Raw genomic sequence first — 17,495 nt, forward strand, 5'->3', positions numbered from 1 at the left:
CCCCTCTTCCAGGCCAGCTCTCTGCTGTGGCCCGGGAGTGCAGAGAGGATGGCCCAAGTGCTTGGGCCCTGCACCCGCATGGGAGACCAGGAGAAGCACCTGGCTCCTGCCTTCGGATCAGTGTGGTGCGCCGGCTGCAGCACGCCGGCCACAGTGGCCGTCGCGGAGTGAGCCAATGGAAAAGGAAGACCTTTCTTTCTGTCTCTCTCTCTCACTGTCCACTCTGTCTGTCAAAAAAAAAAAAAAAAAAATTGCCTGTTTTTGAGCATCTCTTAAATAGAGTCATATAGTGAATGGTCTTATGTGCCCGATAGAAGGATTCCAGTACATGAATAGATCACAACGTATTTGTCCATTCACTTGCTGACGGACATTGGTTTTTTCCAATTTCTTCATCATGACTAAAACTGCTATGATAATTGTTGTTTTTTTTTTTTTTTTTTTTTTTTTTTTTTTTTTTGACAGGCAGAGTGGACAGTGAGAGACAGAGACAGAGAGAAAGGTCTTCCTTTTGCCGTTGGTTCACCCTCCAATGGCCGCCGCGGTAGCGCGCTGCGGCCGGCGCACTGCGCTGATCCGATGGCAGGAGCCAGGTGTTTATCCTGGTCTCCCATGGGGTGCAGGGCCCAAGGGCTTGGGCCATCCTCCACTGCACTCCCTGGCCACAGCAGAGAGCTGGCCTGGAAGAGGGGCAACCGGGACAGGATCGGTGCCCCGACCGGGACTAGAACCCGGTGTGCCGGCGCCGCTAGGCGGAGGATTAGCCTATTGAGCCGCGGCGCCGGCCGATAATTGTTGTTTATGTCATTGGGGGACATAAGCATTCATTTCTCTTGGGTATACATGTAGCTTAGGTGTATTTTTTTAAGTTTTTTTTTTTATTTGAAAGTCAAGGCACAGATAGAAGATCTTTTATCCACTGGTTCAGTTCCCTGATGGCTGAACAGCCAGGGCTAGGCCAGGCCAAAACTAGGAGCTTCCTCCGGGTCTCCCATGTGGGTGCAGGGGCCCAAGCACTTGGGCCATCCTCTGCTGCTTTCCCAGGAACATTAGCAGGGAGCTGTGTAGGAAATGGAGCAGCAGGGACTCAAACGAGCACGCATATGGGATGCTGGCATCGTAGGCAGTGGCCTTACCCACTAGGCCATAATGTTGACCTCTAGGTATACATTTAATTTTAGTATTGCCCAACAGTTTCCCAAGTTGGCTTTCCAAATGTACACACCCAGCAGCAATGTATAGAAGTTTCAGTTGGGGCTGGTGATGTGGCATACTGGGCTAAGCCTCCACCTGCAGCACCAGCATCCCATATGGGCGCTGGTTCTAGTCCCGACTGCTCCACTTCTGATCTGGCTTGGGAAAACAGCAGAAGATGGTCCAAATCCTTGGGCCCCTGCACCCACATAGGAGACCTGGAAGAACTTCCTGGCTTCTGATCTGCTCAGCTCTGGCCGTTGCAGCCAATTCGGGAGTGAACCAGTGGATGGAAGACCTTTCTCTCTGTCTCTCCCTTTCTCTGTCTATAATCTTACCTCTCAAATAAATAAATTTTTAATTCCCATTTTAAAAAAAGTTCATTGCTCCACATCCTGACTCTAAATATTGCCAACTTAAAAAAAAAAGTTTATTCCATTTATTTGAAAGGCAGAGCAACAGAGCCAGAGAATCTTCCATCAGCTGATTCATTCCCCCAAGTGCCTGCAACACCTGGAGGTGGGCCAGGCCAAAGCCAGGAGCCTGGAACTCTATCCAGGTCTCCTCCACGGGTGGCAGGGATGCAAGTACTTGAGCCATCATCTGCTGCCTCCCAGGGTGTGCATTAGCAGGGACTCAGATCAGGCACTCTGGTGAGAGGCAGGCATCCCAAATAGTGGCTTAACCTGATGCGCCGTAATACCCACCTCAGCATTTTTCATTTTAGTCATACACACTCCCATTGAGGCTTTTAAGTTTTACTCATTTATTTTAAAGATTTATTTTTATTTAATTGAAAGATGGAGTGCCAGAAAGAACAGGAAGGAGAGAAAGAGATCTTCCATCTGCTGGTCCACTTTCCAAATGACTGCAATGGTTGGGGCTGGGCTAGGCTGAAGTGAGGAGCCAGAAACTCCTTCAGGGTCTCCCACATGGGTGGCAGGGGCCCAAGGACTTGGACCATCTTCTACTACTTTCTCAGGCTCATTAGTATGGAGCTGGATCAGAAGCAGAGCAGCCAGTACTTGAAACATAGGGGAAGCTGGGGGGTGCGGTGCTGTGGCTCAGCTGGTTAATGCCCTGGCTTGAAGCACCAGCATCCCATATGGGCGCTGGTTCTAGTCCTGGCTGCTCCTCTTCCAATCCAGCTCCCTGCTATGGCCTGGGAAAGCAATGGAAGATGGCCCAACTGCTTGGGCCCCTGTACCTACGTGGGAGACCCAGAAGAAGTTCCTGGCTCCTGGCTTTGGATCAGCGCAGCTCCGGCCATTGCAGCCATCTCTCTCTCTCTCTCTCTCTCTCTCTCTCTCTCTCTCTCTCTCTCTCTCCTCTGTGTAACTCTGACTTTCAAATAAATAAATAATAAAAAAAAATAGGAGAAGCTGGCATCACAGCTGGTGGCTTAACCCCCTGTGCCATGACATCAGCACTAAGGTTTTTTTTTTTATTTTAATATTTATTTATTTGAGAAGCAGAAAGACAGAACAAAATAAACATATGGGTAGACAGAGAGCTCTCATCTGCTGGTTCACAACCCATACGCTTGCAATGGCAGGGGATGGGTAGAGGCTAAAGCCGGACACAACCCAGCTGTCTCATGTGGGTGTGCAGGCGGCAGGAATCCACTTATTTGGGCCATCACCACTGCCTCCAGGGTCTGCACTGGCAGGAAGCTGGAGTTAGGAGCTGGAGGCAGCTTTTAAACCTGGCTTGGTATGAGATATGGGTTTCTTAACCTCTAGGCCAAATGCTCACCCCGCACCACCCTGGTTGCAATCTGGCAACTCAACTGATAGTGAGGAGGGCTGGGTTGGAGAGAGGAAGCTGGGGGACCTGGTGGGAGGCCAGTGTAGTCATCCAGGGAAGACAGGAAGGCCTGGATGCGAGTGGGCACAGAGAAGTGGACTGAGCAGGATACGATCTAGAACTGTAGCCAATGGGCCTGGCTAACGTGATCGGTGAGGATAGGAGGAAAGAAGCATCTAGGGTGAATCCTAGGTTTTGCCTTGGAAATCTAGGTGGATGAGAGATTAAGGGAGGAAAAGACCCAGGACCGGTGAAGATCAAGGGCTCCCAGGTAGCTATTTGATCTCTGACGTCACTGGAGCTTAGACTGCTATTAGAGCCTAATGCTAGGTTCTCTGTGCCTCCTATCTTAGTGGAAGTGGAAGTATTGGTTGTGGGAACTTGCATGCTGTCTGCAGCAGACAGACCTGGTTAGGGTACCAGTTCTGCTCCCTCTTTCTCTCTCGCCCTAAGTGAGAATTAAAATGATCACCTGTTTATGCAACCCAAACGAAGGTGCAAAGGTGCGTACTCTGCCAGGTTCCAGGCACTTAGGGAAGCGTCTGTGATGCTGACATGCTTTCCTCTCACCACATGGCCAAGGTCACTCCAGAAGAGCCCTGCAAGCCGGCCCTGAGCATTGGGAGGCCAGCCCCTCTTCCCCTTCCCCAGCCTCAAAGAAGCAGAATGGAGAAGAGCAGGCAGGTTGACTCATAGGCTTTATCGGCTGCTTCTCCAGCCAGCAGTGTGTGCAAGGACAACCTGTACAATACACACGGTTCACTCTGGTAAAGCTGTGGGGCAGGGGGCAGGGACAGGGGCGGGGTGGGGAGTGGGGACCCTGGGAGGTGGCAGGACAGGCGTCAAGGCTAGGGGCAAGCAGCAGCCAAGACTGGGCCAGCAGGTCTCAGGATTCGAGGGGGCTCAAGGGAGCGGGATGGAGAAGCTGCTGAGAGGGGTCAGGACCAGGGGCGGGAAGTCTGGGGCTGCAGGGAGAGGAGATGCATCGCAGTTGCAGGGAAGAGGCAGAGAGCAGGAGGGGCCGTGGGCACTGTGAGGACTGGAGGGGGCTGGACACAGCGCCTGTCTGTAGACAAAACAGACTGCTGGGTAGAAGGGACTGTACAATGTAGCCTATGATACACTTTTTACATATGATACAAGGCTCTTTCCCTCTTTGAGGTTTAAAAAATAAATGTACAATTCCAGAGCTTTGGATACAAAATATATACAACCCTCAGCGTGGAGCGCAGCTGCTCTTGCTGTGGCTTCTTCAGAAGGGAAAGAGGGGGTGCCAGAACGGAGAGTGAGGCTGCACCAGGAACCTCACCCAGTAGCTGCCAGGAGCCCTGCACCCCTCAACCCTAGAGGCCCACGATGGGAGGGGGAGAGGGAGGGGAGACAGAGAGGTAATCAAGGCCTCAGCAGACTCCAGTGTTCATCCCCCACTTCTGCGGGGGTGGGGCTGCCTGCCCCAGGAACATGGATCCGCCCCACCCCCACTCTGGGGGGGGGGACAAAGGGGGAGTTGGGAAGGGAGAAGAGCAGAGACCACACTCTTGGCACCAGACACAAGCAAGCAACTCCCTCCCTAGCAGTGAGACACTCGAAAAAGTAGGAGTGAGGGCGACAGGCTCCTGATACTGCTGCACCCTACTGCCAGGCAGAGGGATCGTGCTACTGGCAGATAGGCCCGTGTTTCCCTGAGCATCTTTTACCCATCAGGGACCTTCAGGAGGCCTGAGGGGGGGCTCGCAAGGACTGATGGGTAGCCCCGCCCACCTGCTGCTGCTCCCTGCCCTGGGGAGCCGCTTGGCCCACAAGACTGGGCTTGCAGGGCAGCAGGAGGAGGCTGGCAGGGAGTGGCGGGGTGGGGGAGTACCTGCCTGGTCCCAGGGGCATGGCAGACAAGGGTAGCACCAAACAGAAGGAAATCTCCCCCAGCACACACAATACGCTCCCTCAAGTACCAGACACGCTCCTGTTCCCTAAAAGGGGGTGCAGATACACACACACACACACACACACAGGGTGACGTCGTGTTCCAGGGGCTCACAGCCCTGACCAGCGGAGCCGGACAGCTGGTGGAGACGAAGGCCAGGCAGCACTGCCACAGGCCTGCTCTGAGAGGCACCTGCTGCCCTTCCCGCTGTGGAAGCAGCCGGAACTCCTTCCCCGGAACCATCCTCAACGGGAGGGCTGGAGGAGGGGGCCCTGCCACCTTGCACGGGGCCACTGCCACGCGGGGTTGAACGGGGCAGGGGGTGAGGACTTCGGCAGGAGGGACAGGCTTGGGGGCCTAGGGGCGGTCTGTCCAGCTCTTCCCGTGGGGTGGGGAGGAGGTCCAACTGTGGGTCGGGATATCGAGCAAAGTGCCTGAGTGCCAGCTGCCCCCAGAGCCCGGCGGGCGTGGGAGCGGCAGCTTCTGCGTGCTCACTGACTGTTAGCCTCCAGCTTGTAGGAGAGCTCGAAGAGGAGGTTCTGGTTGTCGATGACCTGGAACTGGCGCACATAGGCCTTGGTCTGCAGGTGATGGGGGGACGCCTCCATGTCCAGGCCTGCATACAAGGCGGGAGAGAGAGGCAGTGGGCTCCCTCCCCTCCCTCCTTCCTCTGCAATCACAATGGGCAGAGGGACAGAGGTTAGGCAGGAGGGGCCTCCAGGAGGCCAATGCCTGAGCAGCGCCTGCTCCCCTGAGCGCCACTCCCCGCCCCTGCCAGGCAAAGCTCCCCCTGCAACACAGACTCACAGAGGGGCCGGCTCCGGTATCTACGGATTGTCCTCACTTTCTCGGCCACTGAATGCTAGGAGATGAAAAGAGAGATGAGTTGGTTTCATTCCCTCCAGCCCCCCCAATTCCGGAGCGGCTCTGAAGGACCAAGGGAGAGGGTGGAACAGGGTGGCAGGTGCGAGGGAGGTGGAGTTGCCCCCGGCGGCCTGTCAGCTTTGCCACTGTGGGTGGGTTGCCACAGTGATGCCACCAGGGAGGCAGCTGGGAGCGCTGTTTGGCAAGCTGGCCACCACGGAGGAAGGCCGCTATTCTGGGGAGGTGAGTGGAGATGGGGGTGTGTGGGCTGGGTCGATGGGGCCACTCACCAGCTTCTCAACGTTCACCAAGCCGTCTACAAGGGTCTTACTCCCCTCATGCAGGAATGTCAGGTCTAGCCATGGGGAGAGAACCAAGTGATAAGAGAGCAGGTTCAAAGGCCTCCACTGCCCCCAGGGACCCCTCCCCTCCCCTGGGCATGGGAGAAGCACAGTGGGGGACAGCAGAGCCACACCTGGGAGTGACTCTCTCACCTTTGAGGATCAGAGGCACAAAGGGAATGACGGGGGGCTTCATTTTGGAGATCACTTCGCGGTAGTTTTTGTGGTTCCTGCAGGGGTCCTAGCATTCCACAGAACAGGGGTCAAGGGGCAGATGGGGCCCAGTACCCCAAGGTATTCCCCACTCCCTCCATCATCTTCCTGCACCTCCAGTCAGACAGGGCTGCCTATGGGAGTCTGGCTGGGAAAACAAGGGAGCAATCCTCTCTCTTTCCCTCCCGGCACTGGAGGGAAGGGGCGGGGCGTCCCTGGGCACTAAGAACCTTGGACAGGAAGCTTGAGGAAGAGTTCATAGGAACAGAGGGCTCTGGGGTGCAAGTCCAAGGGCACTCACTGTGAGGTTCTCGAATTTGCGGAACAAGTTCTTGAATTTCCCCGGCAGCTTCTGCAGCGGGTGCAAGGGAAGAGAAGGCATGTCTGAGCGCGGCTGCTGACAGGGCTTGCATGTCAGGTAGGGGCTGGGAAAGCCAAAAACAGCCCGGACCAATGGAAAACAAGACCTTTGCTTATGCAGGTGCCTGCTGCTCACCACAGTGAGTGCTGGCAGAGACCCAGCGCACCTCCTACAGCCGCGGCTGTCACCCGGGCAAGAGCCTCGTGCGCCCAGCTCTGTCCCAACTCACACAGAGGCCTGGGCCCTTGGCCAAGCTGTGTGCCCCAGGACCGCAGCTGCCACAAGAGGGCGCCTCCCTCCAGCTGCCACAAGGGCTCCCCAGGGCCCTGCCGCAGCCGCGGGATGCCTCCTCACCTCCCAGGTGAGCCGCAGGCGGCTGACGGCGGCGTTGTCCAGCCCCATGACCACAGCGAGGAAGGAGAGCAGGTCCTGGTTCTGCTTGCAGCTGTGGGGGCGGGAGGCGGGGTCAGGCGGCGTGGGCTCGGCCCGCTCGCCCCGCGCCCACCACCGCCGCCCCCGCTGCCCTCACATGGCTGCGATCTTGATGAACTTCTTGAGCAGCTGCGCGCGCTTGCCCGGGGCTTCGCAGAGCAGCACCTCGGTGGCCACCCAGTGCGTGACTTCGCTGCAGCGCTGCAGCAGCAGCTCCAGGTTGGCCGTCTCCCGGCGGCCGCGCTCCCCGTGGAACACGTAGTCCACGAACTCCAGCTGCGCGCACGGCGGCCGATCCAGGAGTGGAGGGCAGCGCGGGGCAGTGGAGAGGCAGAGGCAGGAGGCCAGGGGTCGCCACGGGTGGAAACCAGGAAGGCGTGGACGGGACGGGATGCAACCGAGAAGGGGCAAGCAAAGAGCCAGCAATGAAGGATCCTCTTCCATCCAGGGGGCACCTGGTGCTGGGCGCTTGCTAAAGGCTGGCTTAGCCTCAAGACAACCGTCTACAACCATCTAACTGTGGTTGCTATCTTATTTTACTTCCTTAACAGTGACTATTTTAAAAACATTAGCCCTGAATGTGCTGCTGTGTGAGTAGCACTTGGGCCCTGAACCACTTTGCTAAGGGGTCTCTCCCTCTGCCTTGTTTTCAGATGTGGGATGAGGGCTTAGGGGTCACAGCCGTGCACTGGTCCGTGCACTGGAGCGTTTCCTCCTCCAGCCCCCACCCAGCCCCTGCCTCCCTCCGTCCCTACCTCGTGCACACAGCGGAACAGCTCCCAGTGGAAGGCTGTAAGGTGGTTGGCAACGTCCTCGGGCTCCACTCGGTGGATCTCCGTGTCTCCAGGGGACACCTGGATCTCCTCTGGGAGAGGCACCTGGGGGAAGGCAGGGGCTTAGGGGACTGGACTCGGGATGGCAGGGTGACAGACTGTGCCCACCCACCCCCACCCGCAGCCCTTGCTCTCCCCACAGCCTTGTGATGTTCTCACCAGGGCTTCATAGCTGTCCCGGGTACAGGCAAACAGGTGGCTGTTGATGCCCAGCGTGGTGAAAACGCAGTCCTCAGTGGGCTGGAGAAGGACCTTCTCTGCAGGACAGCCGGACACTCAGCGGCAGCACTGCCACCTGCACCCTCAGACACCCTCCATGGCATCCCAGCCTGAGACTCCGAGGCCCCTGCTCACCATTCTAAACTAAGGACACCCAGGTTATCGCCAGCGAATGCCATGTGTATCTGGAATTTGCCCAAGGAAGGTTTTGGGTTTTTTTTTGTTTTTGTAATTTTTTTCACCCCAATGTTTTTGCACAGCTCTTTTTCTCATTCTACCATCCCTGTAACAGGGGAAAGGCTGAAGTTGTTGCTGTTGTTTTTTCTTTTTCTTTCTTTTTTTTTTTTTTGGACAGGCAGAGTGGACAGTGAGAGAGAGAGAGACAGAGAGAAAGGTCTTCCTTTGCCGTTGGTTGACCTCCTCAATGGCCGCTGTGGCTGGCGCGCTGCGCTGATCCGAAGCCAGGAGCCGCCAGGTGCTTCTCCTGGTCTCCCATGCGGGTGCAGGGCCCAAGGACTTGGGCCATCCTCCACTGCACTCCTGGGCCACAGCAGAGAGCTGGCTTGGAAGAGGAGCAACAGGGACAGAATCCGCTGCTCCGACCGGGACTAGAATCCAGTGTGCTGGTGCCGCAGGTGGAGGATTAGTCTATTGAGCCGTGGCACTGGCCTGTTGTTGTTTTTTCTTATAGGAAAATGAGGCTGCACCTACATGTCTACCTTCTCACAGGGGCTGGAGGCTTACCCTGTGTCTTTAGCTTGAAAAATGTAGCGTTGGGGTGCAGCGGATTAAGCTGTTGCCTGGGATGCCTGCAATGTCAGCATCCCATATTGGAGCACCAGTTTGAGTCCCAGTTGCTCTATTTCTGATCCAGCTTCCTGCTAACGTGCCTGGAAGGCAGCCCAAGAGTTTGGGGCTCTGCCACCCATGGAGGAGACCCGAAAGAAGCTCCTGGCTTCGGCCTGGCTATTGGGGCCATTTGGGGAGTGAACCAGTGGATGCAAGATTCTCTGTCTCTCTCTTTCTTACTGTCTCTCCCTATCTTTCTGTCTCTTTGCCTTTCAAATAAATAAATACATCTTTAAAAAAAAAAAAAGTAGTGTCTCAGGTGTTCAGGGAGGTTAAAGGATCAGGACACAGTCCTCAGGGAGTGAGAGGCAGCACCTAGATTGCAACCTAGGGCTGGAGACCAGGGCTTCCCAACCTGTAATGCACACAGGAACCCCTGAAGGGGCCTGTTCTAATTCAGACTGTGATCTGACAGGTCCGGTGTGGGTCAGAGAGGCTGTGTTTTGAACAAGCTCCCAGGTGCACCTGAGGCTGGTCCAAGGACCACACTTTGAGTGGCAAGGGCCTAGAACTCAGTCTTTACCCAAGACTCTGAGCTTGTGAGTTTCTCCCCCTCGGACGCCCCCAGCCCAGCTCTTGTTGAGCCTCACTCACCTCCCGAGGAGGCCACAGCTACCAGGATGAGGGACTCCTCCCGCTCCGCGGGCTCCTCCGAGTACTGCAGTTTCTCGGTCACAGAGCCCAGGATGTCCTGCACAGACGCTGAGAGGCGGCTGCGGATGGTCACGTAGGAGTGGTCGGGCATGTAGACCCGGCAGAAAACTGGGCAGGGGCAGGAAAGCGGTTTTTCAACAGAGGGCAGAGCGGCAGCCCTGGCGCAGTCCCCTGCAGGGGGCCGTTACGCTGTGAAAGGGGCTGGGTCGACTACCAGGAAGGCCCCATTGAGGGCGCCCAAGACCCAGGGACCCCACCTGCCCGCCTGAGCCACTCCGGAAGCCCTGCCCCTCATCACGTCCACACTCACTCTCGTCAGAGCCCCGGAAGGCCACTCGGGTCTGCAGACAGGAGTCTATCCGGCGGAAGTGACGGAAGAGGGGCTTCACCTGCTTGCTGGGCGGCTGGCTGTCCTCTGGAATCCTGACATGGACACAGCCGGGCCTCAGCAAGCCCTGCTGGGCATGCGCAGTGCCAGGCAGGCAGCATCAGGCAGGGATATCAGAACTGGGTCAAGGATGCACCAGCTCCAGTTTCAGAGGTGGTTAAGGGGGTCACGAGAGCAGACACTGGCCAGTGGGGGACAACTGTCCGAGTGGCCTAAATCAAATGCCACCTTTTCCATGAATTCTTCTGTGATCACTCCACCCCCTCCAGGATGGCTCATTTGGCCTCAACTGCTGTAGAACATTGGGATAATATTTGCTCACGTCCATGTCTTATCTGCTACAAGCATAGAGCATTTGAGGACTGGGATTGATTCTTACAGAGTTTTTTTTTTTTTTTTTCCAGCCTCAAGGGCCCAGCACACCGCTGGGCACATGATAGGTGGCAGGTCGTCAGCTGTTTGCTGGATTTTGCCAACCAGGATTTCACAGTCTGGGAGGGAGACAGACATGCACACAGCTACTTCTAACACAAGGCGGGAGGTGGCGGTGAGAGAACAGAGGCACAGGGAGGTGATGTTGATGTGGGGGAAGGAGAAAGTCCTTCCTAAAAGGAGGGTCCGGAAGCTTTCATGGAGAAAATCGCATTCGACCTGGGCCTTGAAGGATGGCAGGAAGAGAGGGGGCAGCAGGAGGGCATTCTGGGCTGGGTGATGGGAGCAAGATGTTGGGAACGGTGGGTGTCACAGGAAGTGTCGCGGGTCGGGGGTGGGAGGGAAGGATCAGCAGAAGGCAGAGAGGGAGGGGTGAGCCTGGTGGCCGTGGGGGCATGGGTGCTCTGGGAACAGGAGTGTGATGGCGTGGTTTATGTAAGTTTGAAAGATCTCTCTCCTATCAGCCCAGAGAAGGGAGAGAAAGGACAAAGCACACCAGACCCCAAGCTGAAGCCCTGAGTAAGAGGCTGTGGCAACAACAACCCAGGGGAGAGATCACAAGGCCTAAGCAAGGGTTCTGGCAGTGGGGACGGAGGGGAAGGAAACCACAGGGGCAGAGGGATGGATGGAGCCAGCTCACACTGGCTCACAAGAACAGACTGTGACGCTGGTGGGGATTTCGCCAACTGGTTTCTAAGCACAACCATGAAAAAAATACAGGTATATGTGTGTGTGTGTTTTACAAACTTATGATCAAATGGATGATTAGAAAAGGGTAGTGTCCTAACTATTGTACTACATTTCACTGTCATCGGTGCCTCTGAGGCTCTTTATGTGTGCCTGTGTGTCTGGTGGAAATCCTACGTAACAGCCCACTACTGTGCATCTCCCCCTGACTCCGCATTCAGTGATGTGCTCTTGGTGGCTTGAAATCAGCCATGGTGAGAGAGTTTACACCACGGCTATCAGCACAAGCTACCCCTCAGGGCTCCTTCTCCTGCTATGCTCAGAATTAAATGTTTCCTAGGACACCCATGGATCACCAGACAAATGGAAAGGCGAATGAACTAAACAAACCAACTTTACAGTGCCGTGGGCTCCCCTTCCATAAGAGAAAGGGGGTTGCTATAAAACCATGTTGGGGCCAGAAGCCAGAGGCAGCCTGGGTAACAGAAGAACTCGGAGGACTTCCCTGCTGCCCCCTCCCTCAGCCCGCGCCCCCTCACTTCAGCTCCACCGTCTCCACAAGCTGGTGCAGCCTCAGTGTGTCCTCTCGGAGGTCCTGGTAAAGGGACTCATCTTTCATAATTAGCAGGTACAGGTCCTGGGGAGAGGAGGACAGAGAAGATGAGGTCAGGGGTCTCGTCCCAAGGACCTCTCCCTGCGAGGACTGGGGCAGGCTCTCCCTGTCTGGCAGCCTGGAAGAACCACATAAGCTGAGGCCCCCCCGCACCTCTTGTTTCCGGGGAGACACCCGGTTTGAGGAGTATGGCTGCTGCCAAGGGCCCCCCTCGCAGAGCTGACAGCCTGCTCGCCCGCCGTCTCCTCTCCCAGGCCCACCTTGATGATGTGGCCGGCCCCCTCTTCCTCTTGCAGCAGGCCCTGGAAGGTGTCCAGGAAATGGAGGAGCATAGCTAGACAGGCCTGCTTCCGGCCCAGCCCCTCTCGGCCCTCCATGCCCCCCGCCCGAACGAAGCTGACCCCTAAGTTAAGAAAAAGTCCTGGCAGGCAGACCTGAAGGGGAAGGGAGATGGGAGGCCAAACTGCCCCTGAATATTCTTGAGAGCTGCCCGGGGCCAGGGAAATGGGTACGGGGGTCCTGGAGCCCAGAATCCCTCCTGTCCTAGCCCAGGCGGCCATGGCACGCCCTTGACCACATCCAGTGCTGCCTGTTACATTTTCACCTAGGGAGGCTCTGTCAGAACCCACCTGACCTCTGGCTGACCCACAGCCTGGACATCACTGTGGGACAGAAAGAGGCCAGGGGAGCTGACCACAAACCTGACTACACCTCACCGTACGGCCTGATGTTTCCACGAGAGCCTGTGCCCTTCTGCTTCATGGTCCTGACTTTTAAAGTCAGGTCCTAAAATAACTCAGTGAGAGGCCCCATGCCTCTGTGAGACCCTATGAATAGCCCAGACAGTGGCCTGTCTCTAGCAGGCCCAGCTGTGGCTTGGTGTTTACATCAGACCTTGTAATGACTCCCTGGGCAACCAGATGTGCAGAGCAATAATTCAGTGGGGGAGAGAGGCATCCTTCATGGCCTAATAACACCTTACATTTGTACGGGGCTCTGCAGCCACACAGCACCCCGACATGTGCTCCCGGGTTCACCGTCATGGCAGCCCCCAGGTGAGCAGGGTAGGTGCTGTTACCTCCATTTTACAGAAGTGGAAACTGGGGCCCCAGGAGGTCAGATCTGAGCAGAAGAGCTGGGTGTATTTTCCGGGGGAGAGCTTGGGCTCTGGCGTCACACGTGGGGTGGAGGGATCGGATGCCCTCCCGAGCTCCCCTCTTAAACCTCCGCAAAAGGATATTACTGGTGGAGCTCCTGCAGGAATTTCTCCGTTGGGAGGAAGAGCGAGTGTGTGAGGACGATGTCATCCAGCAGGATATCTGCAGAGATCAATGGCACCACACATGTCAGGCGGGCATCTCCATGACCAGGCTGGAAGCCCTGCACCCCCCTCCTCTCCCCTCCCAGGGTGAGTTCTCTTTAGCCAGGCTGGAGCCCCAGCCACCTGCCCTGTCACGCACGGCACATGCGCGTGTACACACACACACGTGTGTGTGTGTGTAAGTTCTGGGCAGCCGCTGCGGGGGTGGGGTTGACAGCTGCCAAGGCAGCTGGAGGGATGGGGGGGGCGCCTTTGATGGCCAAAAACACTTGTCTTCAGGATATGTGGGGAGTTGGTCTGACAAAACCCCATGCTTGAGATCTGCCTGGAAGAGGTAGTCAGCCCACAGAAGGGTCTCTAGACAAAGAGGTTAGGGTCAGTGTGCCTGTGGTCCATGCGTAGCCCTTTTTCCTACCCTCCCTACTCCCTAACAGCTTTGAGTTCCAATCAGGCAGATGGGAATGCGCCCCAAGAGTGACTGCCATCTCTCTCATCCCAGAGCCTTTAAATAGAAACGCTGTGTCCTCTGGGTTCCCAGAGATGGAAGGGTTAATGATGGAAGGGTGGAGGGGAGGGGTTCCACTCACCTCCCTTTTCCCCCTCCACGCCCGTCTGGGCCTGGTTCGGCTAGTCAGCCGGGTACAAGGTCGCCCTGACTTGCAGCCAGCCCTGGGGTGGGGCAGGGCCGCCTGGCACACACAGACAGGCAGGGCGCAGGGCGGGAGCCAGGTGTCCTCGCCAGGACAGGTTAGGGCCAGGGCCCCAGGCACTGCTCCAGGACAAAACCAGGGCTTCTGACCGCCCTCAGCTCAATAGATCTGAGCCTCCAACTCTAGCCATGAAGCTGGAGGTGAAGATCCAACACAGGAATGATCTGTTTCAACTATTTCATTTCACACGTGAGAAACCGAGGCCAAGAGCTGGGAGGCACCTGCCCGGAGCTGGAATAAGAACCCAGACTCCTCCGCGGTCTTTGAACTTTTTTGCCTGGTCTTTTTTGCCAGGTTCGAAGCTGGTGATCAGATGGGCGGCTTGAACCTCTGAAAGGCTCTGACTAGGTTTGGAGTCCCCTCCCCCGACACACCCTGGACAACACAGAGATGGCTTGAGAACATGGGTTACACTGGAGAGCATCAGAGCAGTAGGTCAAGCTCAGTTGCATTCACTCTGGGACTGGTCTGTTCCCCAGACCAGCTTCTGGGGCTCCTGCCTGCCAGGCCAGATAATATGGGTGACAATGAATTCAGGAATCTCACTCCAGGGCAGACTGAGCAGTTTGTGGCTCGAAGCCCCTGTAGAAGGGGGAAGAGCACCCGTCTCCCCCCTTTCCTCTCTGCTCAGCTACATTGCCCTGTTCCTAAAGTAGTCAGGGAGCCTGTAGCCCTGAGCGCCAGCTCCAGGGATGAGGACCAGGGCCAGGCTGCCCAACATCCTTTCTAGAACATTTTATCTCGCAGGAGAGAGAAGCCAGAGCAAAGGAAGAGGAACATGGGGCAGAGTGGGGGAGATGCTGCTATGGGGGCTACAGTTTGGCATCTGTCTCTCCCCAGGCAGGCGCTGGTCCAATGTGCAGCCTCCCTAGGGAATGTGTCATAAAGACACAGGGTGTGTGGTGTAGGCGGGAAGTTATGGTTAGGAGAGCTGTGTGTGTGTCTGATATTTTTCTAATTAAATCCGAAAGGTGTCAGCTCCCCAGGGCAACTACAGCCTGAGCGAAGGACAGGGCTCAGGCTTTGAGAAAAATCTAAGGGAGCAGCACCCTACTCCTCACACTGAAGCTGGGGTTCCCCGCCGATGTCCGAGAGCCAAGGGTGAAGCCACCCATCTTTAGGGCCCAACCTCAGACCCTCCCCGGGCTTAGTGCAATGCCTGGAGCTAGACCTCAAGATGCCTAGGTCTTCAGCCAGCAATCTGGGGCCTTGGTTTCCTCAAAGGCCCCTCGTGGGGGTGCTGGTGGGGAATGGTGAACGAGCATCATCCTTTAGGGACTAAGCCTCTCAGGGTGTGGTTCTTATTTTTTAAAGAGGCTGTGCTGAGGCCTGCAGCCATCAGAAGGGTGGGAGCCGGAGAGGCTCACTCCCCTCTGGCCAGGGCTGAGCCCTGATGCTGCCTGACAGCCACCTCTCCCCTCACAGACATCCCAGGCCACCCGGGAGAACCCTGTCTTCCCCCACCAAACTGCTAAGGACAATGCACCCTTTGCTCCTCGACCCCAAAAGGCAGCCGAGACCCTGTGCTGGTGGGGCACTGCCCCCCCCCCCAATGAGTGGGCCAGCGCCTGCTCTGGGGCTTATAGGCAGTCAGGGGTTTCTCAGGGCTGGGGCACCCCTGCAGGGTGGCACGGGCTGTGCTGGGCAGCTTCCATTTTAGCATGTCAGGCCCTAATTTGGGGCCACGGGAGGAGGGGATCAACATCAGGGACCCACGGGTTTCCGTAGCTCAAAGGCGCAGGGGAAAGCAAGGGTGGTTTAAGGAGAGAGAGGCTCTGCTGCTTTTCCCTGCTACAGAGAGGGAGGTGGGCAGGGCGGCCTCCCTTCCGCCAGGGGTCCGTGCCTCAGCTAGGCCCGCCCCGCACCGGAGGACCCTCACAGCGCCACCCCCACTCTCCAAGGGCGAGGAAGAGGAACCCCGGGCAAGCCCCCTGCTCCGGGCTGGACGAGCCGCTCACTCCTTACCTGATGCGCCGCTGTCCCTGGTGGCCCCTCCGGCCAGCCGCTCCAGAACCCGGTGCAGAAGATGCTCCGGCCGCTCGGGGGCGCCCAGGGGGGCCCAGGGCGGCGGAGTTAGGGGCTCGCCCGGGGACAGCTCGTCCGAGGAGTACGAGGACGGGGAGCGCAAGGGACCCCCGCCCCCGAGCGGCCCAGGGCCCGGCACCTCCTCGAGCTGCAGCCAACAGGGTCCCCCGCTGCCCGGCTCCTCCGCGACCCCCGCCAGCTCTCCCGCTTCCTCCTCGGCTGGCGGCTCCAGCTCCGGCTCGGCGGGGGGCTCCCGGAGGAAAGCTGGGAGAAGCAGGCGCGACACGCTCTGCCGCCGCTGCAGTGGCCGCGGTCCCCCTGTCGGACCGCTGCCCCCGCCGGATCCCCCACCAACTCCGGGCCCACCGCAGCTCCCCGGACCCCCGCCGGGACCTCCCGCCACCGTTCGCCCGGCCAGTTGCGACGTCTGCTTCTTCAAAAATTTCTCCAGTGGCTTCATGCCCCCCCCGCCCCTCTCCTAGGGGCCGCCGGGGGACCCAGGTGTCCCAGGCGCGGGCGGGGGGGGCGGGGACACGATGCTCAGAGCCGGAGGAGCAGAACGGAGGGCCGTGCCAGGCGCCGGACTGGGGGCCAGAGGTGCCCGAGGCTTGCTGGCCAGAGGCCAGAGGCCAGTGGCCGTAGGTGGTGCCAGAGAGAAAAACGTCCGCTCTCAGCAGCCCCCCATGTCGCCGCGGCCGGCGCGCGACCGAATGGTGGGCAGGCTGTGGGGCCGACGTCCCGAGCTCTGCGCTCCTGGGCCGGGGCTGCGGCGGCAGAAGCAGCGGGCGCAGCGCAAGGCTGAGAGGACGCGGCGGCGGCGGCTGCGCTCCTGGCCCGGGGGAAGGTGGCAGAGCTGAGACCGCGCCCCCTCCCGAGTCCCCGCCCAGTCCCCGCCCCTGCTCTTCCTGGGCCCGCCCTCTGGGCCGCGCGAGGCTTGAACTAGGGCGCCGCGGCTGACCGCGAGGGAAGCCTTAAAGGGCTTGGGTTCCGATAGTCGCAAAAATTAAGGGTCTAAGTGAGAGTCATTTACCGATGGGGAGGGATTGCCGGCTCGGGGGATTTCTGGGTCTCTTAGCATCATTTCAAAGAACCAGGATAGGTCTGTGGTCTGCACACTCTGACTCGGCTGTCTGTACCAGGTGAGGCCTATGAAGACGGCACCTTTGTGAGGGGCTGGGAGAGCCTCTTGGGTGCACTAACATCAGCACTGGGGGCGATGCCCATCTGCCAGCTCCGGTAGGGCTCCCTGGGTGGTGCAGGCCTGGCCTGTGAGGCAGGTACTGACAGGTAGGTAGGAGCCAGGTAGGGCACAGCAGGTTGCAGCAGGTCTGCTTGGGGTGAGAAGATGGTAGGCAGTGGGGGAGGAGCTCAGCTGACAGCAAAAGCAAGCAGGGCCATGGGGATGGGTGACAAGTCCCAGAACTGCCAACATCAAACAGAGCCGAGGGTACGTAGCCATGGAGTTGGAGAAGTGGTGCCAAATTAGCAATCTGAAGGATTCTCAGGCCAAGGGCCATCTGTCCCTTAAGGGGACACTGCTACACTGCCTCAGGAGGGGCAATGTTCACTCAGCGTGAATACACTCGGCGAGGCTTGCAAGGTGAGGGAGTGGCACCTGGTTCTGGCCGGGTT

At 57.9% G+C, this 17,495-nt stretch overlaps 1 protein-coding gene across 1 annotated transcript; it reads right to left on the reverse strand.

The window, feature by feature from the left end:
- Positions 1-2,068: 2,068 nt before the first annotated feature.
- RAPGEFL1 (Rap guanine nucleotide exchange factor like 1) lies at positions 2,069-16,596 on the reverse strand. Its single transcript, XM_062174751.1, has 16 exons — positions 15,804-16,596; positions 13,051-13,126; positions 12,545-12,550; positions 12,068-12,203; positions 11,734-11,831; positions 9,998-10,110; positions 9,628-9,795; positions 8,125-8,222; positions 7,888-8,010; positions 7,230-7,408; positions 7,055-7,145; positions 6,641-6,691; positions 6,280-6,367; positions 6,076-6,140; positions 5,729-5,783; positions 2,069-5,537 (listed from the first exon to the last, which is right to left on the reverse strand). The coding sequence occupies exons 1-16, from the start codon at positions 16,321-16,323 to the stop codon at positions 5,413-5,415; spliced, it is 1,992 nt and encodes a 663-aa protein (XP_062030735.1). The 5' UTR covers positions 16,324-16,596; the 3' UTR covers positions 2,069-5,412.
- Positions 16,597-17,495: the final 899 nt, after the last annotated feature.

Source organism: Lepus europaeus, chromosome 18, assembly GCF_033115175.1.
Source record: "Lepus europaeus isolate LE1 chromosome 18, mLepTim1.pri, whole genome shotgun sequence".
Taxonomy (NCBI): domain Eukaryota; kingdom Metazoa; phylum Chordata; class Mammalia; order Lagomorpha; family Leporidae; genus Lepus; species Lepus europaeus.